Here is a 26,152-nt window from a genome sequence, read left to right on the forward strand (position 1 = left end):
TGCAGTAAACCTGCTGCCCCACTCCCTTTAAGGAGTCAGTATACATGGTGTAAATAACATTGGATCCGGTGCCCTGACCCTCCAGGCTCCCTGCAGTAAACCTGCTGCCCCTATCCCTTTAAGGAGTCAGTATACATGGTGTAAAATAACATTGGATCCGGTGCCCTGACCCTCCAGGCTCCTTGCAGTAAACCTGCTGCCCCACTCCCTTTAAGGAGTCAGTATACATGGTGTAAATAACATTGGATCCGGTGCGCTGACCCTCCAGGCTCCCTGCAGTAAACCTGCTGCCCCACTCCCTTTAAGGAGTCAGTATACATGGTGTAAATAACATTGGATCCGGTGCACTGACCCTCCAGACTCCCTGCAGTAAACCTGCTGCCCCACTCCCTTTAAGGAGTCAGTATACATGGTGTAAATAACATTGGATCCGGTGCGCTGACCCTCCAGGCTCCCTGCAGTAAACCTGCTGATGTACTCCCTTTAAGGAGTCAGTATACATGGTGTAAATAACATTGGATCCGGTGCCCTGACCCTCCAGACTCCCTGCAGTAAACCTGCTGCCCCACTCCCTTTAAGGAGTCAGTATACGTGGTGTAAATAACATTGGATCCGGTGCCCTGACCCTCCAGACTCCCTGCAGTAAACCTGCTGCCCCACTCCCTTTAAGGAGTCAGTATACATGGTGTAAATAACATTGGATCCGGTGCACTGACCCTCCAGGCTCCCTGCAGTAAACCTGCTGCCCCACTCCCTTTAAGGAGTCAGTATACGTGGTGTAAATAACATTGGATCGGTGCACTGACCCTCCAGGCTCCCTGCAGTAAACCTGCTGCCCCTATCCCTTTAAGGAGTCAGTATACATGGTGTAAATAACATTGGATCGGTGCACTGACCCTCCAGACTCCCTGTGCTTGCACCTCTCCGTTGTGTCCAGCAGGTGTCAGCACATGCACAGTGTTTCTGGCTCACAGGGCGCCCCCACTCCCCCCCCCTTCAGTACAGATTATGGACCGTTCCTTGGCATAGAGACTGCTGGGGCTGAGTCATTACGTTCCACACATGGAGGGGGGACTCTACCCAGGGATTCCCCATCTTCACCCACAGATCTTTGTACCCGGCTCCAGGGATTGTAACTGTCACCTCTGAGCTCATTAACCTTTTCGATCCCTGCGGGGCCATTGCTCAGTATTCTATAAACTATTTGCGCTGCAGTTCTGACTGTGACCTGCGGGGGACTCTCTATAACACATCTCATGTTTGACCTTGTATAGAGGCACCTGGCGCCTCATAAACGCTCTTATCAGTAACTGTTATAGTGGGGGTGGGGCCCTCTGGGGCAGGGTTCATCTTGCACGCCCGCAGGCCTGCTTTGCTTTTGGCTGATATTTGTTTCCCATTCCTTCATTTTTCAGATCATTGTTTGCTGTCAGTGAATTGAAGATTTACAGTCACATCCAGAGGCAGAAAATCTGTACAAAGGTCAGGAAAATCAGACTGAAGCATCGAAAAAGGGGAAATCCTGCCGAACCGTTTCCTACGGGTCATGAACCTCCAGAGACGCGGCGGCGGACTGGTGGATGATGGGAGCAGTAACTGCCCTAACAGCCAATCAGATCACTGCTTTTATCTCCTACCTGCATTAGAGCCGCAGGAATGCGATTGGCTGCCACGAGTCACATGTTCAGGCTGCCACGGTCGGAGTAACCTTCGTGTCTGCTCTCTGATTGGTCAGGAAGAAGAAACGCCCTAAAACGGGTGATGGGCCACAAAGGGTGCGTGGTGGGGCTTACAGCAGGGGGTTACTCCTATTATATCCGGGCCGATGCCCCGTTCTGGGCGAGGTCTCCCTCTACACCCCATTCCTTGCCCGGCTGTCACTTTCTTCTTCCTTTGGTCCCAAGAGCTGACGCTCTCTATCCCTTTGAGGGCGGGTCCAGGTAACGGTGATGCTCCCTCACGAGGGTCCCTCTCCTCCGCTGGAAATGATGGGGGTGGGAGTCGCTGACTTTCTTCAGGGCGTGAAATCTCCAGGCCTGCGCGATCTGCATCTCCTGATAATGAGAGGAAACAGTCAGCAGGACGAGGTTAGAATTTACCACGGTGTAATCCCCACCCCCGCCTCGTACCGGGATGAGGTCGTCTTTGGCGTTTTCCCTCTCTAGAGTGGCGAGCTCGTCCGGTGACAGGAGGAGGAGGCGCAGCTCCCTCACTGCGCCCTGAGCGACCGCGGACACCGGCACATCCAGGACCGCCTGACGGAGGAAGGGTAAATAGTAACAAGCCCAGGCGGTATTACAGTATGAGGTCACCGAGGCGCTCACCGAGCTGACGTACGCCCACTCCCGGACCGCCTGGATAAGAGGAACCTCATCGATCGCCAGCCGGTCGCTCTGCAGAATACTGACTATTCCCAGGTCGGAGAGCTCCCGGAAACTCTGCGCCTTAACCACTTCCTGTGAGGACGAGAGGTCGAAGGTCACCGCTGAGGACAGGGATGTCTGCCCACATCCTAAACCGCGAGCGGCGGTGTGTGGTAGTAATGTTAGGGCACCGTAGGGCAGTATTATGGGGGCACTCTATGGCAGTATTATGTTTGCAATGTATGGAAGTATTATTAGGGCATTGTATGGCAGTATTATGTGGGCAGTGTATGGCAGTATTAGGGATGTGTATGGCAGTATTAGGGATGTGTATGGCAGTATTAGGGATGTGTATGGCAGTATTAGGGATGTGTATGGCAGTATTATTAGGGCACCGTAGGGCAGTATTATGTAGGTACTCTATGGCAGTATTATGTTTGCAATGTATGGAAGTATTATTAGGGCATTGTATGGCAGTATTATGTGGGCAGTGTATGGCAGTATTAGGGATGTGTATGGCAGTATTAGGGATGTGTATGGCAGTATTATTAGGGCACTGTATGGCAGTATTATTAGGGATGTATATAGCAGTATTATGTGGGCAGTGTATGGCAGTATTAGGGATGTGTATGGCGGTATTATTAGGGCACTGTATGGCAGTATTAGGGATGTGTATGGCGGTATTATTAGGGCAGTGTATGGCAGTATTAGGGATGTGTATGGCAGTATTAGGGATGTGTATGGCAGTATTATTAGAGCACTGTATGGCAGTATTATTAGGGATGTGTATGGCGGTATTATTAGGGCACTGTATGGCAGTATTAGGGATGTGTATGGCAGTATTATGTGGGCAGTGTATTGCAGTATTAGGGATGTGTATGGCGGTATTATTAGAGCACTGTATGGCAGTATTAGGGATGTGTATGGCAGTATTATTAGGGATGTGTATAGGCTTTGCTATAAAAAGATGGCAGGAAAGGAGCCCGACCATCCTACACGTGTGAATGAGCCCTTACGCAGTCGATGTGAAGCCTCCCTCTTGCAGGCGGCCATGTCTAGGAATCACAGGGCCTGAGGTCTGGACTAGAACAATATGGCCGCCATCTGATGCTAAGTCTCCCTCCCTCCTCCCAGTGGTGTGTTGTCCTCGGCTCGTGCCCCCGGCAGATGTGCCGACCCGAACACAATAAGAGGTGAGGCCCAGCCGATCCGTCACAGCCTGGAGACCCCTGACCTTTGCTTTATGCCCAGGAGCCCCCATCCCCCAATATCCCAGAGCCCCATCCCCCGGGGGTGAGGAGATGGGAGACCCCTGAGCTGAATCCACATGAGCTGCTGTTTGGGGGTCCACTAATGTAATGATAATGGCCCCGTGTTCTCCCGCCAGATCAGTGGCGATGGCGGAGCGCCCGGGAGTCACTCACCTCAGTATGGCGCTCTATGAACGCCAGGCACTTCTGCCGCAAGTCGCTCTGACCATAAGTGACGGCCGCCTGAAACACAACGAGATAAGGATAATAATCAGCCTCCGACAACCACCCATGCCTGCCTTGTCCATGATGTCAGTCTTCACTGTAACTATCGGATTCTATTCCTGAGCTAGGGAGATCAGGATGAACAGAGGGGGGCTGTAAAGAATGAAGATTTGGTCTGCCCGGTGAAGGCGCCATCAAGTAACCGGCGGTGCGATTAGACCGCAAGATGATCGCTAACGAGCGTTACTGCGAGCACCCTTAACCGACCAATCGCAGAGGATCTTCATGTGACGTCATCACGCAGTCTCTGCCGCGGTCGTCCTACCTGTAAAGCTTCGCTGGCCACGTCCACCGTCAGCGTCCGACTGATGAAATCCACGCAAAGCTGGAAAACAAACAAGAAGAGTGAGAGATCGAGCTACAAGCTACTACACCCCTCATCATCTGCAGAGCGATAAGTCAGAAAGACTAAAGGAACAGTAACCCCCAGAGTGCGGCTGATAACGGGGAGCAATAGACTGCACCCCCAGAGTGCGGCTGATAACGGGGAGCAATAGACTGCACCCCCTGCCGAGAAACGGGGAGCGATAGACTGCACCCCCTGCCGAGAAACGGGGAGCAATAGACTGCACCCCCTGCCGAGAAACGGGGAGCGATAGACTGCACCCCCTGCTGAGAAACGGGGAGCAATAGACTGCACCCCCAGAGTGCGGCTGATAACGGGGAGCAATAGACTGCACCCCCAGCCGAGAAACGGGGAGCGATAGACTGCACCCCCTGCCGGGAAACGGGGAGCGATAGACTGCACCCCCAGCCGGGAAACGGGGAGCAATAGACTGCACCCCCAGAGTGCGGCTGATAACGGGGAGCGATAGACTGCACCCCCTGTCGGGAAACGGGGAGCGATAGACTGCACCCCCTGCCGGGAAACGGGGAGCGATAGACTGCACCCCCTGCCGGGAAACGGGGAGCAATAGACTGCACCCCCCGCCGAGAAACGGGGAGCAATAGACTGCACCCCCCGCCGGGAAACGGGGAGCAATAGACTGCACCCCCTGCCGGGAAACGGGGAGCAATAGACTGCACCCCCTGCCGAGAAACGGGGAGCAATAGACTGCACTATGGGGAGGGGGCATTATAAATACTGGGGCTACTACAGGGGGAATTAGAACTTCTGGGGATTCTATAATGGTGCCTAATAGAAGGGTTTTGTTACTGCTGGGGGCACCATGTTGCCATTATTTGTACTGGGGGCATGATTATTATTGGGCACAGTGTATGCAGAGGGCACTTCACAGTGAAGCTCCGCCTCCTGGACACTTGCTGAAGCAGCAGAATCAGAGAAAATAAAAGTCCATATTCTAACAAGTTCTGAGAAGGTCGGCCCTAGTCTCCCCAGACCCTCTCTAGCGCTGTCAGCAGTTTATGGTCAAACCGTCAAACCTGCTGACGGACTTCCTTTATGTAAAAATATAAAAATAAATGGTGTTAAAAAGGTGCAAATTTACACTGACTTTTCTGGTTTAATGTCAATAAAATAAAATTACACTTTCTGCAACTTTCCAACATTCTATGTATTTCAATTCTTCATTATCTTCAAGATATCTGCTTGCTGTCATTGAATGGGAACATTGGCTACTTATATCCAGAGGCTGACAGACCACCTTAGTCCAAAGTCCTCCGCTATAGTATATGTTATAGCAGCTGGAGCAGAGCTCCAAATCCCCTGCTGTATGTAGAAACATGAGAAATCCTGTCTGCCTGCAGCCGCCACTAGGGGGCGCTCCCTAAATATTTTCAATACAAGCTAAGGTAATGCAGTATGCAGAGAGCTCCCCCTAGTGGTCGCTGCTGATCTGTATCCAGAAAGATCTGACAGCTACAAACATATACTACAATATTAATGAAGCGGTGAAACCTCCAGACTCCTACATGACCACAATAGGGGGAGGGCGGGCGGGCATGTGGTGATCACGCCCGGGCGCCCCATTATTCAGGCTCACAGTCTGTAAATAACTTTACTGTTTACAAGTCTCCATAACAAAAACCACACAACCGTGACGCCCCGATGCTGACAGCTACGAGCGGCCATGGCAACGAGCGCTGATCTGTAATACAGTCACTGTCATCCCCTCCACAGATATGACTAATGACCCCCAGTGATCCCAGCAGCAGCTCCGCCACTTACAGCCAGCATAGCCCCCCCTCAGGTGAGATATATATATATATATACACACACACATATACTCACACAGATAATCGTAAGTGACAATGAAAAACGTAACTGCTTTTACTCCTGGTGAAAGTTACATTGTATCACTGCCAGAAAGTGTCATAAACACAAAGTATCAGCACAGACAGGAAGGAGGCGGAGCACAGAGAGCAGCCGGGGGGGAGGGAAGGAAAGTTATGTAGGGGGCTCTATATTTGGGGTTCCCCTGTGGTAATCCCCGCGGTGGTGACGCTGGGCACACTCATGTCAGGAGGATCGTGAGTCACAGAGACGCAGCTGACACTTCCCGAGGAGTCACAAATATCTGACTGGACCCCATGGAGAGGCCCATGTGATGAGCACGTGGCTTTCCATCCCCCCTCCCCCATGTTCTGCAACCCCCTGGGTACAAAATCGATGGAGGCAGCCATATTGTGTCATCTCTACAGGATCAATGTCACCACGAAAGGTGGAGAGGTCAGAGAAGAAGCTTGAACAATAATGTATAAGATATTATACATCCTCCCTCTATGTGATGTGCAGCTCAACAGTCTATTGCCCCCTGTTATCAGCCATGTCAGGGGAGAGGATGACTGTAGGACAGGAGAATACAATCTATTGCCCCCTGTTATCAGCCATTTCAGGGGAGAGGATGACTGTAGGACAGGAGAATACAATCTATTGCCCCCTGTTATCAGCCATTTCAGGGGAGAGGATGACTGTAGGACAGGAGAATACAGTCTATTGCCCCCTGTTATCAGCCATTTCAGGGAGAGGATGACTGTAGGACAGGAGAATACAGTCTATTGCCCCCTGTTATCAGCCATTTCAGGGGAGAGGATGACTGTAGGACAGGAGAATACAGTCTATTGCCCCCTGTTATCAGCCATTTCAGGGGAGAGGATGACTGTAGGACAGGAGAATACAGTCTATTGCTCCCTGTTATCAGCCATTTCAGGGGAGAGGATGACTGTAGGACAGGAGAATACAGTCTATTGCTCCCTGTTATCAGCCATTTCAGAGGAGAGGATGACTGTAGGACAGGAGAATACAGTCTATTGCCCCTGTTATCAGCCATTTCAGGGGAGAGGATGACTGTAGGACAGGAGAATACAGTCTATTGCCCCCTGTTATCAGCCATTTCAGGGGGAGGATGACTGTAGGACAGGAGAATACAGTCTATTGCTCCCTGTTATCAGCCATTTCAGAGGAGAGGATGACTGTAGGACAGGAGAATACAGTCTATTGCCCCTGTTATCAGCCATTTCAGGGGAGAGGATGACTGTAGGACAGGAGAATACAGTCTATTGCCCCCTGTTATCAGCCATTTCAGGGGAGAGGATGACTGTAGGACAGGAGAATACAGTCTATTGTCCCCTGTTATCAGCCATTTCTTGGGAGAGGATGACTGTAGGACAGGAGAATACAGTCTATTGCTCCCTGTTATCAGCCATTTCAGGGGAGAGGATGACTGTAGGACAGGAGAATACAGTATATTGTCCTCTGTTATCAGCCATTTCAGGGGAGAGGATGACTGTAGGACAGGAGAATACAGTCTATTGCCCCCTGTTATCAGCCATGTCAGGGGAGAGGATGACTGTAGGACAGGAGAATACAGTCTATTGCCCCCTGTTATCAGCCATGTCAGGGGAGAGGATGACTGTAGGACAGGAGAATACAGTCTATTGCCCCCTGTTATCAGCCATTTCAGGGGAGAGGATGACTGTAGGACAGGAGAATACAGTCTATTGCCCCCTGTTATCAGCCATTTCAGGGGAGAGGATGACTGTAGGACAGGAGAATACAGTCTATTGCCCCCTGTTATCAGCCATTTCAGGGGGGAGGATGACTGTAGGACAGGAGAATACAGTCTATTGCCCCTGTTATCAGCCATTTCAGGGGAGAGGATGACTGTAGGACAGGAGAATACAGTCTATTGCCCCCTGTTATCAGCCATTTCAGGGGGGAGGATGACTGTAGGACAGGAGAATACAGTCTATTGCCCCCTGTTATCAGCCATTTCAGGGGAGAGGATGACTGTAGGACAGGAGAATACAGTCTATTGCCCCCTGTTATCAGCCATTTCAGGGGAGAGGATGACTGTAGGACAGGAGAATACAGTCTATTGCCCCCTGTTATCAGCCATTTCAGGGGAGAGGATGACTGTAGGACAGGAGAATACAGTCTATTGTCCCCTGTTATCAGCCATTTCAGGGGAGAGGATGACTGTAGGACAGGAGAATACAGTCTATTGCTCCCTGTTATCAGCCATTTCAAGGGAGAAGATGACTGTAGGACAGGAGAATACAGTCTATTGCTCCCTGTTATCAGTCATTTCAGAGGAGAGGATGACTGTAGGACAGGAGAATACAGTCTATTGCTCCCTGTTATCAGCCATTTCAGGGGAGAGGATGACTGTAGGACAGGAGCATACAGTCTATTGCCCCCTGTTATCAGCCATTTCAGGGGAGAGGATGACTGTAGGACAGGAGAATACAATCTATTGCCTCCTGTTATCAGCCATTTCAGGGGAGAGGATGACTGTAGGACAGGAGAATACAGTCTATTGCCCCCTGTTATCAGCCATTTCCAGCACTATTATAAGCTTCCCAGTCATGGTCATAGACAATGATGAATGCAGGAAGTGTCATTACTCAATGGTTTCCAGTTTGGCGGTCATACTGGGCAGTGTGGACAAGACAATGGATCATCTCTGTAATGAGCAGCAGCTGGGAGTAAAGGAAGCAATGATCTCATGGGAGGGAGACCCCCGACCTCCGCTCTTCATGTATTTTTAGTCTTCCTGTTCTTGGAGACATCCGGCAGCAGGATTAGATCCCCATGATGTCAGTGCTGAGACCCAGTGATATAATATAGAATACACACTGTACACGGTATATACTGTATCAGTGCAGGTAAAGTGTATCAGTCTGGAGACCACATGCAATTCTCTGCACTGGATACAGAAAACAGGAGAGTACGCTGGACCAGGCCATGGGAGGTTTTATCACTTTACACACAAATAACAATATTCCTATTCACTGACAGCAAGCTTAAATCATGAAAATGTTGGGAATCTGAAATATAAAATCTGCTACTTATTTTTTTGAATGTCTGTTACACAATGATAATGTGTTGGCCTGGACTCTCTCACCGACATTGCCCATTACTGTGGTCATTTAAAATCATGTAGGGGTGTAAAACCAGGTGGGTGCGGGAGAGGGGACAGGACCTCTTCTGACGTCAGTTTCCAGGTCTGCAGCAGCAGAACATTCACCTGAGCTCAGGACTGAGGTGAGAAAATAACCTGCATCTCTGCAGCAGATCAGAGGTAGACTAAGGACAACCGATGACAGCGAAGAATTCAGACATCAGAAGAACGTCCAGAACCAGACAGGAGGATCCTGAACATCTCCTCAGGACAAGAGACCAAGAACCCAAGACACTTGAGACATCACTGAGAGCAACAGAGGCTGAGGATCGAGTGAGCGCGAGAGCATAATATCTATAAATGTCCCTGGATGAGACAGAGAACCTCCAGAGTCCAGACACATCACCAGATGACTCATCCTGCATTATACTCCAGAGCAGCGCTCACTATTCTGCTGGTGCAGTCACTGTGTACATACATTACTTATCCTGTACTGATCCTGAGTTACATCCTGTATTATACTCCAGAGCTGCACTCACTATTCTGCTGGTGCAGTCACTGTGTACATACATTACTTATCCTGTACTGGTCCTGAGTTACATCCTGTATTATACTCCAGAGCTGCACTCACTATTCTGCTGGTGCAGTCACTGTGTACATACATTACTTATCCTGTACTGATCCTGAGTTACATCCTGTATTATACTCCAGAGCTGCGCTCACTATTCTGCTGGTGCAGTCACTGTGTACATTACATTACTTATCCTGTACTGATCCTGAGTTACATCCTGTATTATACTCCAGAGCTGCACTCACTATTCTGCTGGTGCAGTCACTGTGTACATACATTACTTATCCTGTACTGATCCTGAGTTACATCCTGTATAATACTCCAGAGCTGCACTCACTGTTCTGCTGGTGCAGTCACTGTGTACATACATTACTTATCCTGTACTGATCCTGAGTTACATCCTGTATAATACTCCAGAGCTGCACTCACTATTCTGCTGGTGCAGTCACTGTGTACATACATTACTTATCCTGTACTGATCCTGAGTTACATCCTGTATTATACTCCAGAGCTGCACTCACTATTCTGCTGGTGCAGTCACTGTGTACATACATTACTTATCCTGTACTGATCCTGAGTTACATCCTGTATTATACTCCAGAGCTGCACTCACTATTCTGCTGGTGCAGTCACTGTGTACATACATTACTTATCCTGTACTGATCCTGAGTTACATCCTGTATTATACTGCAGAGCTGCACTCACTATTCTGCTGGTGCAGTCACTGTGTACATACATTACTTATCCTGTACTGACCCTGAGTTACATCCTGCATTATACTCCAGAGCTGCACTCACTATTCTGCTGGTGCAGTCACTGTGTACATACATTACTTATCCTGTACTGATCCTGAGTTACATCCTGTATAATACTCCAGAGCTGCACTCACTATTCTGCTGGTGCAGTCACTGTGTACATACATTACTTATCCTGTACTGATCCTGAGTTACATCCTGTATTATACTCCAGAGCTGCACTCACTATTCTGCTGGTGCAGTCACTGTGTACATACATTACTTATCCTGTACTGATCCTGAGTTACATCCTGTATTATACTCCAGAGCTGCACTTACTATTCTGCTGGTGCAGTCACTGTGTACATACATTACTAATCCTGTACTGATCCTAAGTTACATCCTGTATTATACTCCAGAGCTGCACTCACTATTCTGCTGGTGCAGTCACTGTGTACATACATTACGTCTCCCCCACTATCCGCAGTGTTACCTTTCTCAGGTCCGTGAGCCCGTACTCCACAGCAGCGGTCAGAACTTCCAGCGCCTGTGGAGGACAAAGGGTTAATTAATGTGAAGGATGTGAGTGACATAATGTGAAAACTGCTGATCTGTATTACCGTTACATCAATTTCTATGGTCATGTTCTGGGGGCCGCCCCTTCCAGGTAGTACATGGACTTGGGGGTCATACTAAGTGGACAATCCCTTTAAATACAGCGCTGTCATTAGGTCACATGACTGGTGGGAGGATATTACGCAGTAACCGGCTACGGTCTGACCCCCGCATGTGACTGCACAGTGAATAGAACTGCTGCACGGCTCTCATACAATATGGCCGCCTCTACACATCACTGCACGAACGCTACAACCGGAAAAAGAGATGGGGCGGGGCCTACTGCTCTGTGCATCCTGATTCATGAACAGAATACCAGAGCTATAGTAATGACTGACACACAGGAGGAGAGGGGAGAAGGTAACCGGCAGCTATACAAAATCTCAAGGTCATTCAAGATCTGACAACCCCTGGGTGCTGTAATGGCAGACATGTTGTCAGCAGAGTCCATGTTCAAGCTCCGGCATAGTAGTTCTTGCTGGGAGTTGTAGTAGCTGAAGAGTCATACTCTGCCCTACATGTACGCAGCACTTCCCTAGAGTGTCTGATAGAACCACGTGTGGCCCCTGGGGGTCTGAGAGATAACCCCCCCCCACTGTACAGTCATCCAGTCGATATTAATGATCACCCCCAGGACTGAGAGGTCAAAGGTCATCGTACCCTGACGACAGCATAATGTCACCATGGAGACGCACTGCGCAAAACCGCAGCGATGCCACAGGTGACCTCGGCTCCAGGCGCCCCCTGCACCGCGCGGAGGGTCTGCAGCAAACAGCGCTGCAACTTCCCAATCCATCTCCATCTTCAGGATCACTGAATAGGAACATTTTCTGTCAGAGGTTGTGGGGTTAACTCATCCTGACCTAGTCTTGCACGCACAGCTGAGGCCTCGTTACAGTGTGTCACGGTGGGGGACGAGACTGACACACTGTAACGCTCCACTGCTGTACAGTGCACCCCGGGGGATACTCACGATCAGGCGGTCAAGGGTCACGCTGTTGGTGTAGATGAACTCTATGACCGCCAGGAAGACCTCGGGCTGCACGTCCGCCAAAACGAAGGGGACCGGAGCGTCCTGGGGGGGCTGGCGGCTGAACATGGTGTGGAAGACCTTACAGCGGCACGTCAGGATACATCGATGGGCGTGGACCACCTGCCGCTGCCGGCCCACCACGAACGAGACGTCACTGCAAGACAAGAGCCCCTCATAACGTGTATCTAATCCTGACCTGTGTGATACCGACTGCTGAGCCGTGTATCTAATCCTGTGTGATACTGTCTGCTGAGCTGTGTATCTAATCCTATCCTGTGTGATACTGTCTGCAGAGCTGTGTATCTAATCCTGTGTGATACCGTCTGCTGAGCTGTGTATCTAATCCTATCCTGTGTGATACTGTCTGCTGAGCTGTGTATCTAATCCTATCCTGTGTGATACTGTCTGCTGAGCTGTGTATCTAATCCTGACCTGTGTGATACCGACTGCTGAGCCGTGTTTCTAATCCTGTGTGATACTGTCTGCTGAGCTGTGTATCTAATCCTATCCTGTGTGATACCGACTGCTGAGCTGTGTATCTAATCCTATCTGCTCAGCCCTGTATCTAATCCTATCCTGTGTGATACTGTCTGCTGAGCTGTGTATCTAATCCTGTCATGTGTGATACTGTCTGCTGAACTGTGTATCTAATCCTATCCTGTGTGATACTGTCTGCTGAGCTGTGTATCTAACCCTATCCTGTGTGATACCGACTGCTGAGCTGTGTATCTAATCCTATCCTGTGTGATACTGTCTGCTGAGCTGTGTATCTAATCCTATCCTGTGTGATACTGTCTGCTGAGCTGTGTATCTAATCCTGTCATGTGTGATACTGTCTGCTGAACTGTGTATCTAATCCTATCCTGTGTGATACTGTCTGCTGAGCTGTGTATCTAACCCTATCCTGTGTGATACCGACTGCTGAGCTGTGTATCTAATCCTATCCTGTGTGATACTGTCTGCTCAGCCCTGTATCTAATCCTGTGTGATACTGTCTGCTGAGCTGTGTATCTAATCCTACAATGTGTGATACTGTCTGCTGAGCTGTGTATCTAATCCTATCCTGTGTGATACAGTCTGCTGAGCTGTGTATCTAATTCATCCACAGCGCCCCCATAACAGTGACCTCCACAGCGCCCCCATAACAGTGACCTCCGCAGCGCCCCCATAACAGTGACCTCCGCAGCGCCCCCATAACAGTGACCTCCACAGAGCCCCCCATAACAGTGACCTCCACAGCGCCCCCATACCAGTGACCTCCACAGCGCCCCCATAACAGTGACCTCCACAGCGCCCCCATAACAGTGACCTCCACAGCGCCCCCATAACAGTGACATCCACAGTGCCCCCCTAATAGTGACCTCCACAGAGCCCCCCATAACAGTGACCTCCACAGCGCCCCCATAACAGTGACCTCCACAGCGCCCCCATAACACTGACCTCCACAGCGCCCCCATAACACTGACCTCCACAGCGCCCCCCATAACACTGACCTCCACAGCGCCCCCCATAACACTGACCTCCACAGCGCCCCCATAACACTGACCTCCACAGCGCCCCCATAACACTGACCTCCACAGCGCCCCCATAACACTGACCTCCACAGCGCCCCCATAACACTGACCTCCACAGCACCCCCCATAACACTGACCTCCACAGCACCCCCATAACACTGACCTCCACAGTGCTCCCTAACAGTGACCTCCACAGCGCCCCCCCTAACAGTGACCTCCACAGCGCCCCCATAACAGTGACCTCCGCAGCGCCCCCATAACACTGACCTCCACAGTGCTCCCTAACAGTGACCTCCACAGCGCCCCCCATAACACTGACCTCCACAGCGCCCCCCATAACACTGACCTCCACAGCGCCCCCCATAACACTGACCTCCACAGCGCCCCCATAACACTGACCTCCACAGCCCCCCCCTAACAGTGACCTCCACAGCGCCCCCATAACACTGACCTCCACAGCGCCCCCCATAACACTGACCTCCACAGCGCCCCCCCTAACAGTGACCTCCGCAGCGCCCCCATAACACTGACCTCCACAGTGCTCCCTAACAGTGACCTCCACAGTGCTCCCTAACAGTGACCTCCACAGCGCCCCCATAACAGTGACCTCCGCAGCGCCCCCATAACACTGACCTCCACAGTGCTCCCTAACAGTGACCTCCACAGCGCCCCCCATAACACTGACCTCCACAGCGCCCCCCATAACACTGACCTCCACAGCGCCCCCATAACACTGACCTCCACAGCCCCCCCTAACAGTGACCTCCACAGCGCCCCCCCTAACAGTGACCTCCACAGCGCCCCCCCTAACAGTGACCTCCACAGCGCCCCCATAACACTGACCTCCACAGCGCCCCCCCTAACAGTGACCTCCACAGCGCCCCCATAACACTGACCTCCACAGCGCCCCCCATAACACTGACCTCCACAGCGCCCCCCATAACACTGACCTCCACAGCGCCCCCATAACACTGACCTCCACAGCGCCCCCCTAACAGTGACCTCCACAGTGCTCCCTAACAGTGACCTCCACAGCGCCCCCATAACAGTGACCTCCGCAGCGCCCCCATAACACTGACCTCCACAGTGCTCCCTAACAGTGACCTCCACAGCGCCCCCCATAACACTGACCTCCACAGCGCCCCCCATAACACTGACCTCCACAGCGCCCCCATAACACTGACCTCCACAGCGCCCCCATAACACTGACCTCCACAGCGCCCCCATAACACTGACCTCCACAGTGCCCCCATAACACTGACCTCCACAGCGCCCCCCATAACACTGACCTCCACAGCGCCCCCCTAACAGTGACGTCCACAGCGCCCCCATAACACTGACCTCCACAGCGCCCCCCTAACAGTGACCTCCACAGCGCCCCCATAACACTGACCTCCACAGCGCCCCCATAACACTGACCTCCACAGCGCCCCCATAACAGTGCCGCCATATTGTCTCTTACTTTCCATCATGTACACAGCACAGAAACCGCAGTGAGAGCGACGGCAAACCGGAGGCGATTAACCCTCTCCTCACTGAAAGGTCACACACCATGCCGGTGGCCACCGCGGTCAGGTTGGATCTACTGTCCTCCGTGGCCACTGGCCGTGTCTGGTGGTCGCCTGTCAACCCACAGCCCTTAAAGGGGCGCTCCACCCACTTCTTAGAGGGTCGGACCCCAGTGACACCACAGACGCAGGACAAGACATTTTATAACAGGGTGACCCCGGCATTTCCTGTGACTATCACTCCCATCAGCCTCAGCCCGGCATTTCCTGTGACTATCACTCCCATCAGCCTCAGCCCGGCATTTCCTGTGACTATCACTCCCATCAGGGGCCCCTAGTGTGGAAGGATAAAGCGCTGCTCCTGCTGTGGCCCCAGGGCCCCGGTCACTTACCTGAACTGCGCGCTGTTGATGAGGCTCCTGAGGGCTACAGGGAGAGCCGAGGGGCCCCCGTGAAGGAGCTCGGAGCCCCCCGACTGCACCGGAGCCTGAGACATGGCGGCCAGAGACCCCCAGAAAGCGGGAGGAGGAAGAGAGGCCTGGGCGGACCCTGCAGCCGGGTATCCAAGCCGGACATGTGCGATACTGCCCGGCGAGCTGCTGTATCTAATCCTGTCCTGTGATACTGGCCGGCGAGCTGCTGTATCTAATCCTGTCCTGTGATACTGCCCGGCGAGCTGCTGTATCTAATCCTGTCCTGTGATACTGCCCGGAGCTGCTGTATCTAATCCTGTCCTGTGATACTGCCCGGCGAGCTGCTGTATCTAATCCTGTCCTGTGATACTGCCCAGCGAGCTGCTGTATCTAATCCTGTCCTGTGATACTGCCCGGCGAGCTGCTGTATCTAATCCTGTCCTGTGATACTGCCCGGAGCTGCTGTATCTAATCCTGTCCTGTGATACTGCCCGGAGCTGCTGTATCTAATCCTGTCCTGTGTGATACTGCCCAGAGCTGCTGTATCTAATCCTGTCCTGTGATACTGCCCAGCGAGCTGCTGTATCTAATCCTGTCCTGTGATACTGCCCGGCGAGCTGCTGTATCTAATCCTGTCCTGTGATACTGCCCGGAGCTGCTGTATCTAATCCTGTCCTGTGTGATACTGCCCGGAGCTGCTGTATCTAATCCTGTCCTGTGATACTGCCCAGCGAGCTGCTGTATCTAATCCTGTCCTGTGATACTGCCCGGCGAGCTGCTGTATCTAATCCTGTCCTGTGATACTGCCCGGCGAGCTGCTGTATCTAATCCTGTCCTGTGATACTGCCCGGAGCTGCTGTATCTAATCCTGTCCTGTGATACTGCCCGGCGAGCTGCTGTATCTAATCCTGTCCTGTGATACTGCCCAGCGAGCTGCTGTATCTAATCCTGTCCTGTGATACTGCCCGGCGAGCTGCTGTATCTAATCCTGTCCTGTGATACTGGCCGGCGAGCTGCTGTATCTAATCCTGTCCTGTGATACTGCCCGGCGAGCTGCTGTATCTAATCCTGTCCTGTGATACTGCCCGGCGAGCTGCTGTATCTAATCCTGTCCTGTGATACTGCCCAGATCTGCTGTATCTAATCCTGTCCTGTGTGATACTGCCCAGAGCTGCTGTATCTAATCCTGTCCTGTGATACTGCCCAGCGAGCTGCTGTATCTAATCCTGTCCTGTGATACTGCCCGGCGAGCTGCTGTATCTAATCCTGTCCTGTGATACTGCCCGGAGCTGCTGTATCTAATCCTGTCCTGTGTGATACTGCCCGGAGCTGCTGTATCTAATCCTGTCCTGTGATACTGCCCAGCGAGCTGCTGTATCTAATCCTGTCCTGTGATACTGCCCGGCGAGATGCTGTATCTAATCCTGTCCTGTGATACTGCCCGGAGCTGCTGTATCTAATCCTGTCCTGTGATACTGCCAGGAGCTGCTGTATCTAATCCTGTCCTGTGTGATACTGCCCGGAGCTGCTGTATCTAATCCTGTCCTATGATACTGCCCGGAGCTGCTGTATCTAATCCTGTCCTGTGTGATACTGTCTGGGACATGAGTGACTGCAGGATGATGGGGGTGATGTTCCGTGTCTCTGGTGGCGCAGGTTCGCACTGACTCCTTCAGCTCCATCAGTTTCTAGGAAGCTGTGTGGCCCCCAGTACAGTCCCTGTCAGGGGCCACCTCCATGAGGATAGGTGCAGACCCAGTCATCCAGCTCTGGGGGCACTTATCTCAGTTAACCCCTTCAGGACTGAAATTCTGACCCCTGTTACATAGTGGAAAGAGCAGGGTCCCAGCAGCACAGAGGATTTCAAGAAAGTGGGGCACAGGCTGTGGTGCAGGGTCCACTTTTTGTCTCATACAGAGGGCGTTAAGGGGTCCTCTCACCTCACTCAGTGGCATTTATCATGTAGAGAAGATTAATACCAGGCTCTTCCTAATGTATTGGGATTCTCCATGTCGCTTCCTTTGCTGGATTCATTTTTCCATCACATTATACACGGCTCGTTTCCATGGTTACGACCACCCTGCAATCCATCAGTGATGGTCGTGCTTGCACTATATAGGCAAAAGCACCGGCCCCTCTGGTGGCCAGGACCATAGGAACACACATAGGCCGGCGCTCTATCCTATAGTGTGCAAGCACGACCACCAATCCTGGATTGCAGGGTGGTCGTAACCATGGAAACGAGCCGTGTATAATGTGATGGAAAAATGAATCCAGCCAGCAAAGGAAGCAACATGGAGAATCCCAATACATTAGGAAGGGCCGGGTATTAATCTTCTCTACATGATAAATGCCATTTGCTGAAGTGAGACGACCCCTTTAATTTATTAACAGATTCTCAAATTAAAGGGATAGGACGCGCTGTCTCCATGGCGATGGTGTGTATGCGCTGGCACCGCTCCCGGGCTCTGCACGCTCAGCTGGCATCGAGCTGTCTCCTACTCCTGGCAATGATTTACAGCGGCCGGGGGAACGAGGGGCGAGCCCGGGCATGCTGCCGCCCCGCAGGCCCTATAAGACGGGGGCAGGATGGGCATTGTAGTAGCTGCGAGGAGGAGGAGGCCGCACACAGGTAACCAACTATCATCCCTATTATCCGTACAGGTGGCGAGGATGAGCGTGACTGACCGACTGTATCACACAGGGCAGGATTAGATACACAGCTGAGCAGACTGTATCACACAGGATGGGATTAGATACACAGCTCAGCAGGCAGTATCACACAGGAGAGGATTAGATACACAGCTCAGCAGACAGTATCACACAGGATAGGATTAGATACACAGCTCAGCAGTCAGTATCACACAGGATAGGATTAGATACACAGCTGAGCAGACTGTATCACACAGGATGGGATTAGATACACAGCTCAGCAGACTGTATCACACAGGAGAGGATTAGATACACAGCTCAGCAGGCTGTATCACACAGGATAGGATTAGATACACAGCTCAGCAGACAGTATCACACAGGATAGGATTAGATACACAGCTCAGCAGGCAGTATCACACAGGATAGGATTAGATACACAGCTCAGCAGACTGTATCACACAGGATAGGATTAGATACACAGCTCAGCAGACAGTATCACACAGGATAGGATTAGATACACAGCTCAGCAGACGGTATCACACAGGATAGGATTAGATACACAGCTCAGCAGACAGTATCACACAGGAGAGGATTAGATACACAGCTCAGCAGGCTGTATCACACAGGATTAGATACACAGCTCAGCAGGCTGTATCACACAGGATTAGATACACATCTCAGCAGACTGTATCACACAGGATAGGATTAGATACACAGCTCAGCAGACTGTATCACACAGGAGAGGATTAGATACACAGCTCAGCAGGCTGTATCACACAGGATTAGATACACATCTCAGCAGACTGTATCACACAGGATAGGATTAGATACACAGCTCAGCAGACTGTATCACACAGGATAGGATTAGATACACAGCTCAGCAGACAGTATCACACAGTACAGGATTAGATACACAGCTCAGTAGACTGTATCACACAGGATAGGATTAGATACACAGCTCAGCAGACAGTATCACACAGGATAGGATTAGATACACAGCTCAGCAGACAGTATCACACAGGATAGGATTAGATACACAGCTCAGCAGACAGTATCACACAGGATAGGATTAGATACACAGCTCAGCAGACAGTATCACACAGGAGAGGATTAGATACACAGCTCAGCAGGCAGTATCACACAGGATAGGATTAGATACACAGCTCAGCAGACTGTATCACACAGGATAGGATTAGATACACAGCTCAGCAGGCAGTATCACACAGGAGAGGATTAGATACACAGCTCAGCAGACAGTATCACACAGGATAGGATTAGATACACAGCTCAGCAGACAGTACCACACAGGATAGGATTAGATACACAGCTCAGCAGACAGTATCACACAGGATTAGATACACCGCTCAGCAGTCAGTATCACACAGGATAGGATTAGATACACAGCAGACAGTACCACACGGTGCAGGTTTAGATATAGGGGCTCAGTCCAGTGTATGTGGTGGTCTTCCTGTGGTTGGGGGTCCGCACACATTCTTTGTGGGATCCTGGGATGACATTGATATAACGGGGGCCGCGCTGTGGATCCGTGTAATGTCTTCTTTGTGAATAATGAACAGGTTGTGATTGGCTGAAGTCGCCTCCTATAGTAAACGTATCACAAGTAGAGATGAGCGAATGTTTGCGATTCATTTACTGGTAAAAGCTGAATTGCGCTATGGATTCCGTTACCACAGACCATAATGCAATTCTATGACGAAATGCATAACGGAAATGGGACGGATCCGTTTTGCAGCCCATAGACTTCTATTGTGACGGAATGAATAACGGAATGCTTCTCAAGGAATTCCGTCATAGAAATGCGTTATGGTCCGTGGTAACCAGTAAAGGAATCGCAAACGAATTTCATAACCGGAAATTCACTAATCTCTAATCGCAAGCTTAGATACCGAGGGAGCTGCACTCTACAGAGGTGGAGGTCACATGATATCAGGAATGTTCCCCTTCTACATCTGTCCTATACCTGCTGCCGGGTACCTACTGCCATCTCCCTGGTACTCACCGCCTTCCTGCTGCCATCTCCCTGGTACTCACCGCCTTCCTGCTGCCATCTCCCTGGTACTCGCCGCCTTCCTGCTGCCATCTCCCTGGTACTCACCGCCTTCCTACTCCCATCTCCCTGGTACTCACCGCCTTCCTGCTGCCATCTCCCTGGTACTCACCGCCTTCCTACTGCCATCTCCCTGGTACTCGCCGCCTTCCTGCTGGTACTCACCACCTTCCTGCTGCCATCTCCCTGGTACTCACCACCTTCCTACTGCCATCTCCCTGGTACTCACCACCTTCCTGCTGCCATCTCCCTGGTACTCACCACCTTCCTGCTGCCATCTCCCTGGTACTCACCACCTTCCTACTACCATCTCCCTGGTACTCGCCACCTTCCTGCTGCCATCTCCCTGGTACTCGCCACCTTCCTACTGCCATCTCCCTGGTACTCACCACCTTCCTGCTGTCATCTCCCTGGTACTCGCCGCCTTCCTGCTGGTACTCACCGCCTTCCTGCTGCCATCTCCCTGGTACTCGCCACCTTCCTGCTGTCATCTCCCTGGTACTCACCGCCTTCCTACTGCCATCTCCCTGGTACTCACCACCTTCCTGCTGCCATCTCCCTGGTACTCGCCACCTTCCTACTGCCATCTCCCTGGTACTCACCACCTTCCTACTGCCATCTCCCTGGTACTCGCCACCTTCCTGCTGTCATCTCCCTGGTACTCGCCACCTTCCTGCTGCCATCTCCCTGGTACTCGCCACCTTCCTGCTGCCATCTCCCTGGTACTCACCACCTTCCTGCTGCCATCTCCCTGGTACTCACCGCCTTCCTACTGTCATCTCCCTGGTACTCACCGCCTTCCTGCTGCCATCTCCCTGGTACTCACCGCCTTCCTGCTGTCATCTCCCTGGTACTCACCACCTTCCTACTGCCATCTCCCTGGTACTCGCCACCTTCCTGCTGTCATCTCCCTGGTACTCGCCACCTTCCTGCTGCCATCTCCCTGGTACTCGCCACCTTCCTGCTGTCATCTCCCTGGTACTCGCCACCTTCCTGCTGCCATCTCCCTGGTACTCACCGCCTTCCTACTGCCATCTCCCTGGTACTCACCGCCTTCCTGCTGCCATCTCCCTGGTACTCACCACCTTCCTACTACCATCTCCCTGGTACTCGCCGCCTTCCTGCTGGTACTCACCGCCTTCCTGCTGGTACTCACCGCCTTCCTGCTGCCATCTCCCTGGTACTCGCCACCTTCCTGCTGTCATCTCCCTGGTACTCACCGCCTTCCTACTGCCATCTCCCTGGTACTCACCACCTTCCTGCTGCCATCTCCCTGGTACTCGCCACCTTCCTACTGCCATCTCCCTGGTACTCACCACCTTCCTGCTGCCATCTCCCTGGTACTCACCACCTTCCTACTGCCATCTCCCTGGTACTCACCACCTTCCTGCTGTCATCTCCCTGGTACTCGCCACCTTCCTGCTGCCATCTCCCTGGTACTCGCCACCTTCCTGCTGTCATCTCCCTGGTACTCGCCACCTTCCTGCTGCCATCTCCCTGGTACTCACCACCTTCCTACTGCCATCTCCCTGGTACTCGCCACCTTCCTGCTGCCATCTCCCTGGTACTCGCCACCTTCCTGCTGTCATCTCCCTGGTACTCGCCACCTTCCTGCTGCCATCTCCCTGGTACTCACCGCCTTCCTGCTGCCATCTCCCTGGTACTCGCCACCTTCCTGCTGTCATCTCCCTGGTACTCACCACCTTCCTACTGCCATCTCCCTGGTACTCGCCACCTTCCTGCTGCCATCTCCCTGGTACTCACCACCTTCCTACTGCCATCTCCCTGGTACTCGCCGCCTTCCTGCTGGTACTCGCCACCTTCCTACTGCCATCTCCCTGGTACTCACCGCCTTCCTGCTGCCATCTCCCTGGTACTCACCACCTTCCTACTACCATCTCCCTGGTACTCGCCACCTTCCTGCTGCCATCTCCCTGGTACTCACCACCTTCCTACTGCCATCTCCCTGGTACTCGCCGCCTTCCTGCTGGTACTCGCCACCTTCCTACTGCCATCTCCCTGGTACTCACCGCCTTCCTGCTGCCATCTCTTTGGTACTCACCACCTTCCTGCTGCCATCTCCCTGGTACTCGCCACCTTCCTGCTGCCATCTCCCTGGTACTCGCCACCTTCCTGCTGCCAGCTCCCTGGTACTCACCGCCTTCCTGCTGCCATCTCCCTGGTACTCACCACCTTCCTGCTGCCATTTCCCTGGTACTCACCACCTTCCTGCTGCCATCTCCCTGGTACTCGCCACCTTCCTGCTGCCATCTCCCTGGTACTCACCGCCTTCCTGCTGCCATCTCCCTGGTACTCACCACCTTCCTGCTGCCATCTCCCTGGTATTAGCCACCTTCCTGCTGCCATCTCCCTGGTACTCACCACCTTCCTGCTGCCATCTCCCTGGTACTCGCCACCTTCCTGCTGCCATCTCCCTGGTACTCGCCACCTTCCTGCTGCCATCTCCCTGGTACTCACCACCTTCCTGCTGCCATCTCCCTGGTACTCGCCACCTTCCTGCTGCCATCTCCCTGGTACTCACCACCTTCCTGCTGCCATCTCCCTGGTACTCGCCGCCTTCCTGCTGCCATCTCCCTGGTACTCACCGCCTTCCTGCTGCCATCTCCCTGGTACTCGCCACCTTCCTGCTGCCATCTCCCTGGTATTAGCCACCTTCCTGCTGCCATCTCCCTGGTACTCACCACCTTCCTGCTGCCATCTCCCTGGTACTCGCCGCCTTCCTGCTGCCATCTCCCTGGTACTCACCGCCTTCCTGCTGCCATCTCCCTGGTACTCGCCACCTTCCTGCTGCCATCTCCCTGGTATTAGCCACCTTCCTGCTGCCATCTCCCTGGTACTCACCACCTTCCTGCTGCCATCTCCCTGGTACCCAACACCTTCCTGCTGCCATTTCCCTGGTACTCGCCACCTTCCTGCTGCCATCTCCCTGGTACTCGCCACCTTCCTGCTGCCATCTCCCTGGTACCCAACACCCAGGCACTGAGGCTCCCGCAGTTTCTGTGGGTTGCTGCTGTTACATTGTAGCAGACCCTCCCCCCTGTAAGTGTCCCTCTGTCTCCTGTGATTGCTGTTCTGTATATTTATTACAGTGAATTTTTCCGGAGATAAGCGGCATGAGTGCTGTGCGTCTACCGCTTATCCCTGTTATCGCCTCCTGCAGCTGTAGGTTTTGCCTTCTTGTCGTAGCTCGGTCGTCAGATATTTTCATGTTTTGTGACTGCAGTCAGGATAAGATAAAAGCTAAAGATGGCGGCTCCTAAATACGAGGAAAACCCCAACTGACTTCAAGATCTCTGCTTGCTCTTGGTGAACGGGGGCATTGATTGATTACAGTCTGAGGCTGTTTCCCTGCCGTGATCTAGTCCTGCTCTATAGCTGAGGGTTTGTTACAATGCATCAGTGTAGACAGTCCATAAGACAGCAGCACGGAGCTCTCTTCTGCCCTGACTCCAGGCTGACGGCTCATGGCGGCCGCACGACCTCCGCTCACCACTGCATCCCTCAGGCTACGTGCACACGACCATGTATTTTGCGGTCTGCAAAAATATGGATGTTGTCCGTGTGACATCCAGGTTACATCCGATTTTTTTTTTTTGCAGATCCGTGGTAACAGTGCCTCTACTTGTCTGTAAAACGGACAAGAATAGGACGTGCTTTACATTTTTTGCGGGGCTACAGAACGGACTTACGGATGCGGACAGAATACGGTGTGCTGTCCTCATTTTTTGCGGATCCGTTGAAATGAATGGGTCCACATCCTATCAGCAAAAAAAACGGAACAGACGCGGAAACAAAATACGTTTCTGTGCATGAGGCCTTACATTGACACAAACTCGGCAACAGGAAAAGCTTTCAGCCTCTGAATAGAAGCACTCATTTCTTCCTATTGAATGACAACAAGCGGAGATCTTGAAAATGGTGCGGAATGTGAGCGAAAAGTTGCTGAACTGCGCATTGTGCGCTGATGATTAGTATTGAGCGAACTTGTGTTCCAATTTCGGCCGGTTCGGGTTATCTAAGAATTCCGCTGCCATGGAGGATAACGTCGGGTCTGTGGTAGCGGAATCCATAACGGAATTCTTAGATAACCTGAAACACAAGTTCGCTCAACGCTACTGAAGACGTCTCATTTACGCCCTCGTTTTCTTTCCTCAGGGCAGGACGATGGCGGATCACCCTCCTCCTGAGGACGTCACGGCCGCCGCTGGAGACGCACATTCTAAGTCGGGTCCCCTCTCCAGCCGCTCTCACTCCATAGAAATGCCCGCACGTCAGCTGGCGCGGTTGAGAAGCATCGATCCGTACTCTCGCCGGAGCTCCGTCGTCAGTAACATGAACGTCCCATTCTCCCGCAAGAACTCGCTGTGCGCCCTGGGTCCAAACAAGCGCTTGTCCCTGGGGCCCTGGGCACATTATGGGCAGGTCAGTTTTTCGGGTCTCCCCCTCTATCAGCCCATTCAGGAGATTCAGTATGAAAACACGTACAAGATGGGCCCCGACCAGGACTGCAGGTTCAACCCAGGCAGGGCCCAGAAAGCTGTGGAGGGCATCCTGAGGGGCTACCTGGGGGATGCCAAGTACAACCCCCTCACCAGCGGGCAGCTGGCCCAGAACCTGTCCGACATCATCCGCAGCAAGCTAAAGGAGTTCAGCCCTGCCCGCTACAAGGTGGTCTGCAGCGTCTTCCTGGGCCAGATGTCCCACCAGGGGGTAAAGGTGTCCAGCCGCGCCCTATGGGACCCACAGAATGATAACGTGGCCTCCGCCTCATATTCTAACTCCACCTTGTTTGCAGTGGCTATGGTGCACGGGCTTTACTATGAATAATGGGGGTCATTCTCTGCATGTCATAAACTCCAGCTACCATGTACATTCATTGCGTATGCAGTGGGCCCCTCTACTGCTCACCCCCTTCCCATCATATTCCACATGATACAGTAGGCGAGTAATGTCTGACTGCTGGGACCACCTGCAATCCCTACAACATGGGGTACGCACATCGCTGCAGTCCTCCTCTGGGGCTGATGGAGGGCGCTGGGCACCTGCTGGGGGGGGAGGACTCCTGTAAAGGGGAATGCTACTGTCACAACTTATGACCGCAAGTCCAGGGTGCGGTTGGTTCAGTTTATACTCTGAATTCAGCTTTCTGTGCGAAGCATGCCCCAATCAGCTTCCTGCCCGTGTAAAAGGCCCTTTACCGAAGGAACCAACACAATGTTTATTTTCACTTTGGGTGTGATCGGAGAAGAAAACGTACAAAGTTGTCACACGGTTACTTGATATTTTATGTAGATTTGAATGGAAATCTTGCGCAGAGTTCCCCTTTAGAGTGAAAGAGGGGGGGGGGGGTCATTCCAGTGTGTATAATGCAGGATCTGTACATTAGTCTCAGTGCTGCACTCACAGCAGTGTATGGAAAGTCAGGGTTAAAGCAGGAGGTGAGCACCAGACCCAACCCAGCACCACCCCATTCACTTTAGAACAGCTACATTTTGAGTGTTTACTTCCACAGATGGAGCAGACTGTGTCAGCATGCATGTTTGACACCCACAATACATTGAGGATTAGATTAACCCAAAAACAATCAAAGAGTTCACATGAAAGAGCGGCCATTGCTTGGATTACACGAATCCTTTACATCAGACGAGGCGGCAGAATAAAGACAAACCCAACACTATGTGTATGTCGCCTGAGAGCAGGAGGAGCAAGAAAGCGCTATTATCCTGTATTATACCCCAGAGCTGCACTCCCTATTCTGCTGGTGCAGTCACTGTGTACATACATTACATATCCTGTACTGATCCTGAGTTACATCCTGTATT

General features: G+C 52.2%; 2 protein-coding genes across 5 annotated transcripts; one reads left to right on the forward strand and one right to left on the reverse strand.

Annotated features, from left to right (window-relative positions):
• Window positions 1-856: 856 nt before the first annotated feature.
• Window positions 857-15,877, reverse strand: BTBD19 (BTB domain containing 19). Of its 2 annotated transcripts, XR_005774284.1 has the most exons (9): window positions 15,569-15,877; window positions 12,095-12,308; window positions 11,000-11,053; window positions 4,164-4,223; window positions 3,788-3,856; window positions 2,325-2,456; window positions 2,130-2,255; window positions 1,638-2,054; window positions 857-1,472 (listed from the first exon to the last, which is right to left on the reverse strand). XR_005774284.1 is itself a non-coding variant. In XM_040408202.1 (8 exons), exons 1-8 carry the CDS (start codon window positions 15,670-15,672, stop codon window positions 1,917-1,919), a joined length of 897 nt encoding a protein of 298 aa, XP_040264136.1. In that variant the 5' UTR covers window positions 15,673-15,877; the 3' UTR covers window positions 857-1,916. The 2 variants fall into 2 exon arrangements, 1 of the variants encoding a protein (XP_040264136.1); XM_040408202.1 differs by having other exon boundaries at window positions 857-2,054.
• On the forward strand, window positions 11,374-25,997 carry DYNLT4 (dynein light chain Tctex-type 4). 3 transcript variants are annotated; one of them, XM_040408208.1, is made up of 2 exons: window positions 11,374-11,481; window positions 24,486-25,997. In XM_040408208.1, exon 2 carries the CDS (start codon window positions 24,495-24,497, stop codon window positions 25,155-25,157), a length of 663 nt encoding a protein of 220 aa, XP_040264142.1. In that variant the 5' UTR covers window positions 11,374-11,481; window positions 24,486-24,494; the 3' UTR covers window positions 25,158-25,997. The 3 variants fall into 3 exon arrangements, with proteins under 3 accessions (XP_040264142.1, XP_040264141.1, XP_040264140.1); XM_040408207.1 differs by lacking the exon at window positions 11,374-11,481 and adding an exon at window positions 17,718-18,221; XM_040408206.1 differs by lacking the exon at window positions 11,374-11,481 and adding an exon at window positions 24,119-24,248.
• Window positions 25,998-26,152: the final 155 nt, after the last annotated feature.

This window comes from Bufo bufo, chromosome 9 (assembly GCF_905171765.1).
Source record: "Bufo bufo chromosome 9, aBufBuf1.1, whole genome shotgun sequence".
In the NCBI taxonomy this organism is placed as follows: domain Eukaryota; kingdom Metazoa; phylum Chordata; class Amphibia; order Anura; family Bufonidae; genus Bufo; species Bufo bufo.

Coding starts and splice junctions, on each gene's coding strand:
- BTBD19 (XM_040408202.1), bottom strand. CDS start 15,672: ATGTCTCAGGCTCCGGTGCAGTCGGGGGGCTCCGAGCTCCTTCACGGG. Junction 12,309..15,568: donor ATCAACAGCGCGCAGTTCAG/GTAAGTGACCGG, acceptor CTTGTCTTGCAG/TGACGTCTCGTTCGTGGTGG. Junction 3,857..4,163: donor TGGCCAGCGAAGCTTTACAG/GTAGGACGACCG, acceptor GTTGTGTTTCAG/GCGGCCGTCACTTATGGTCA.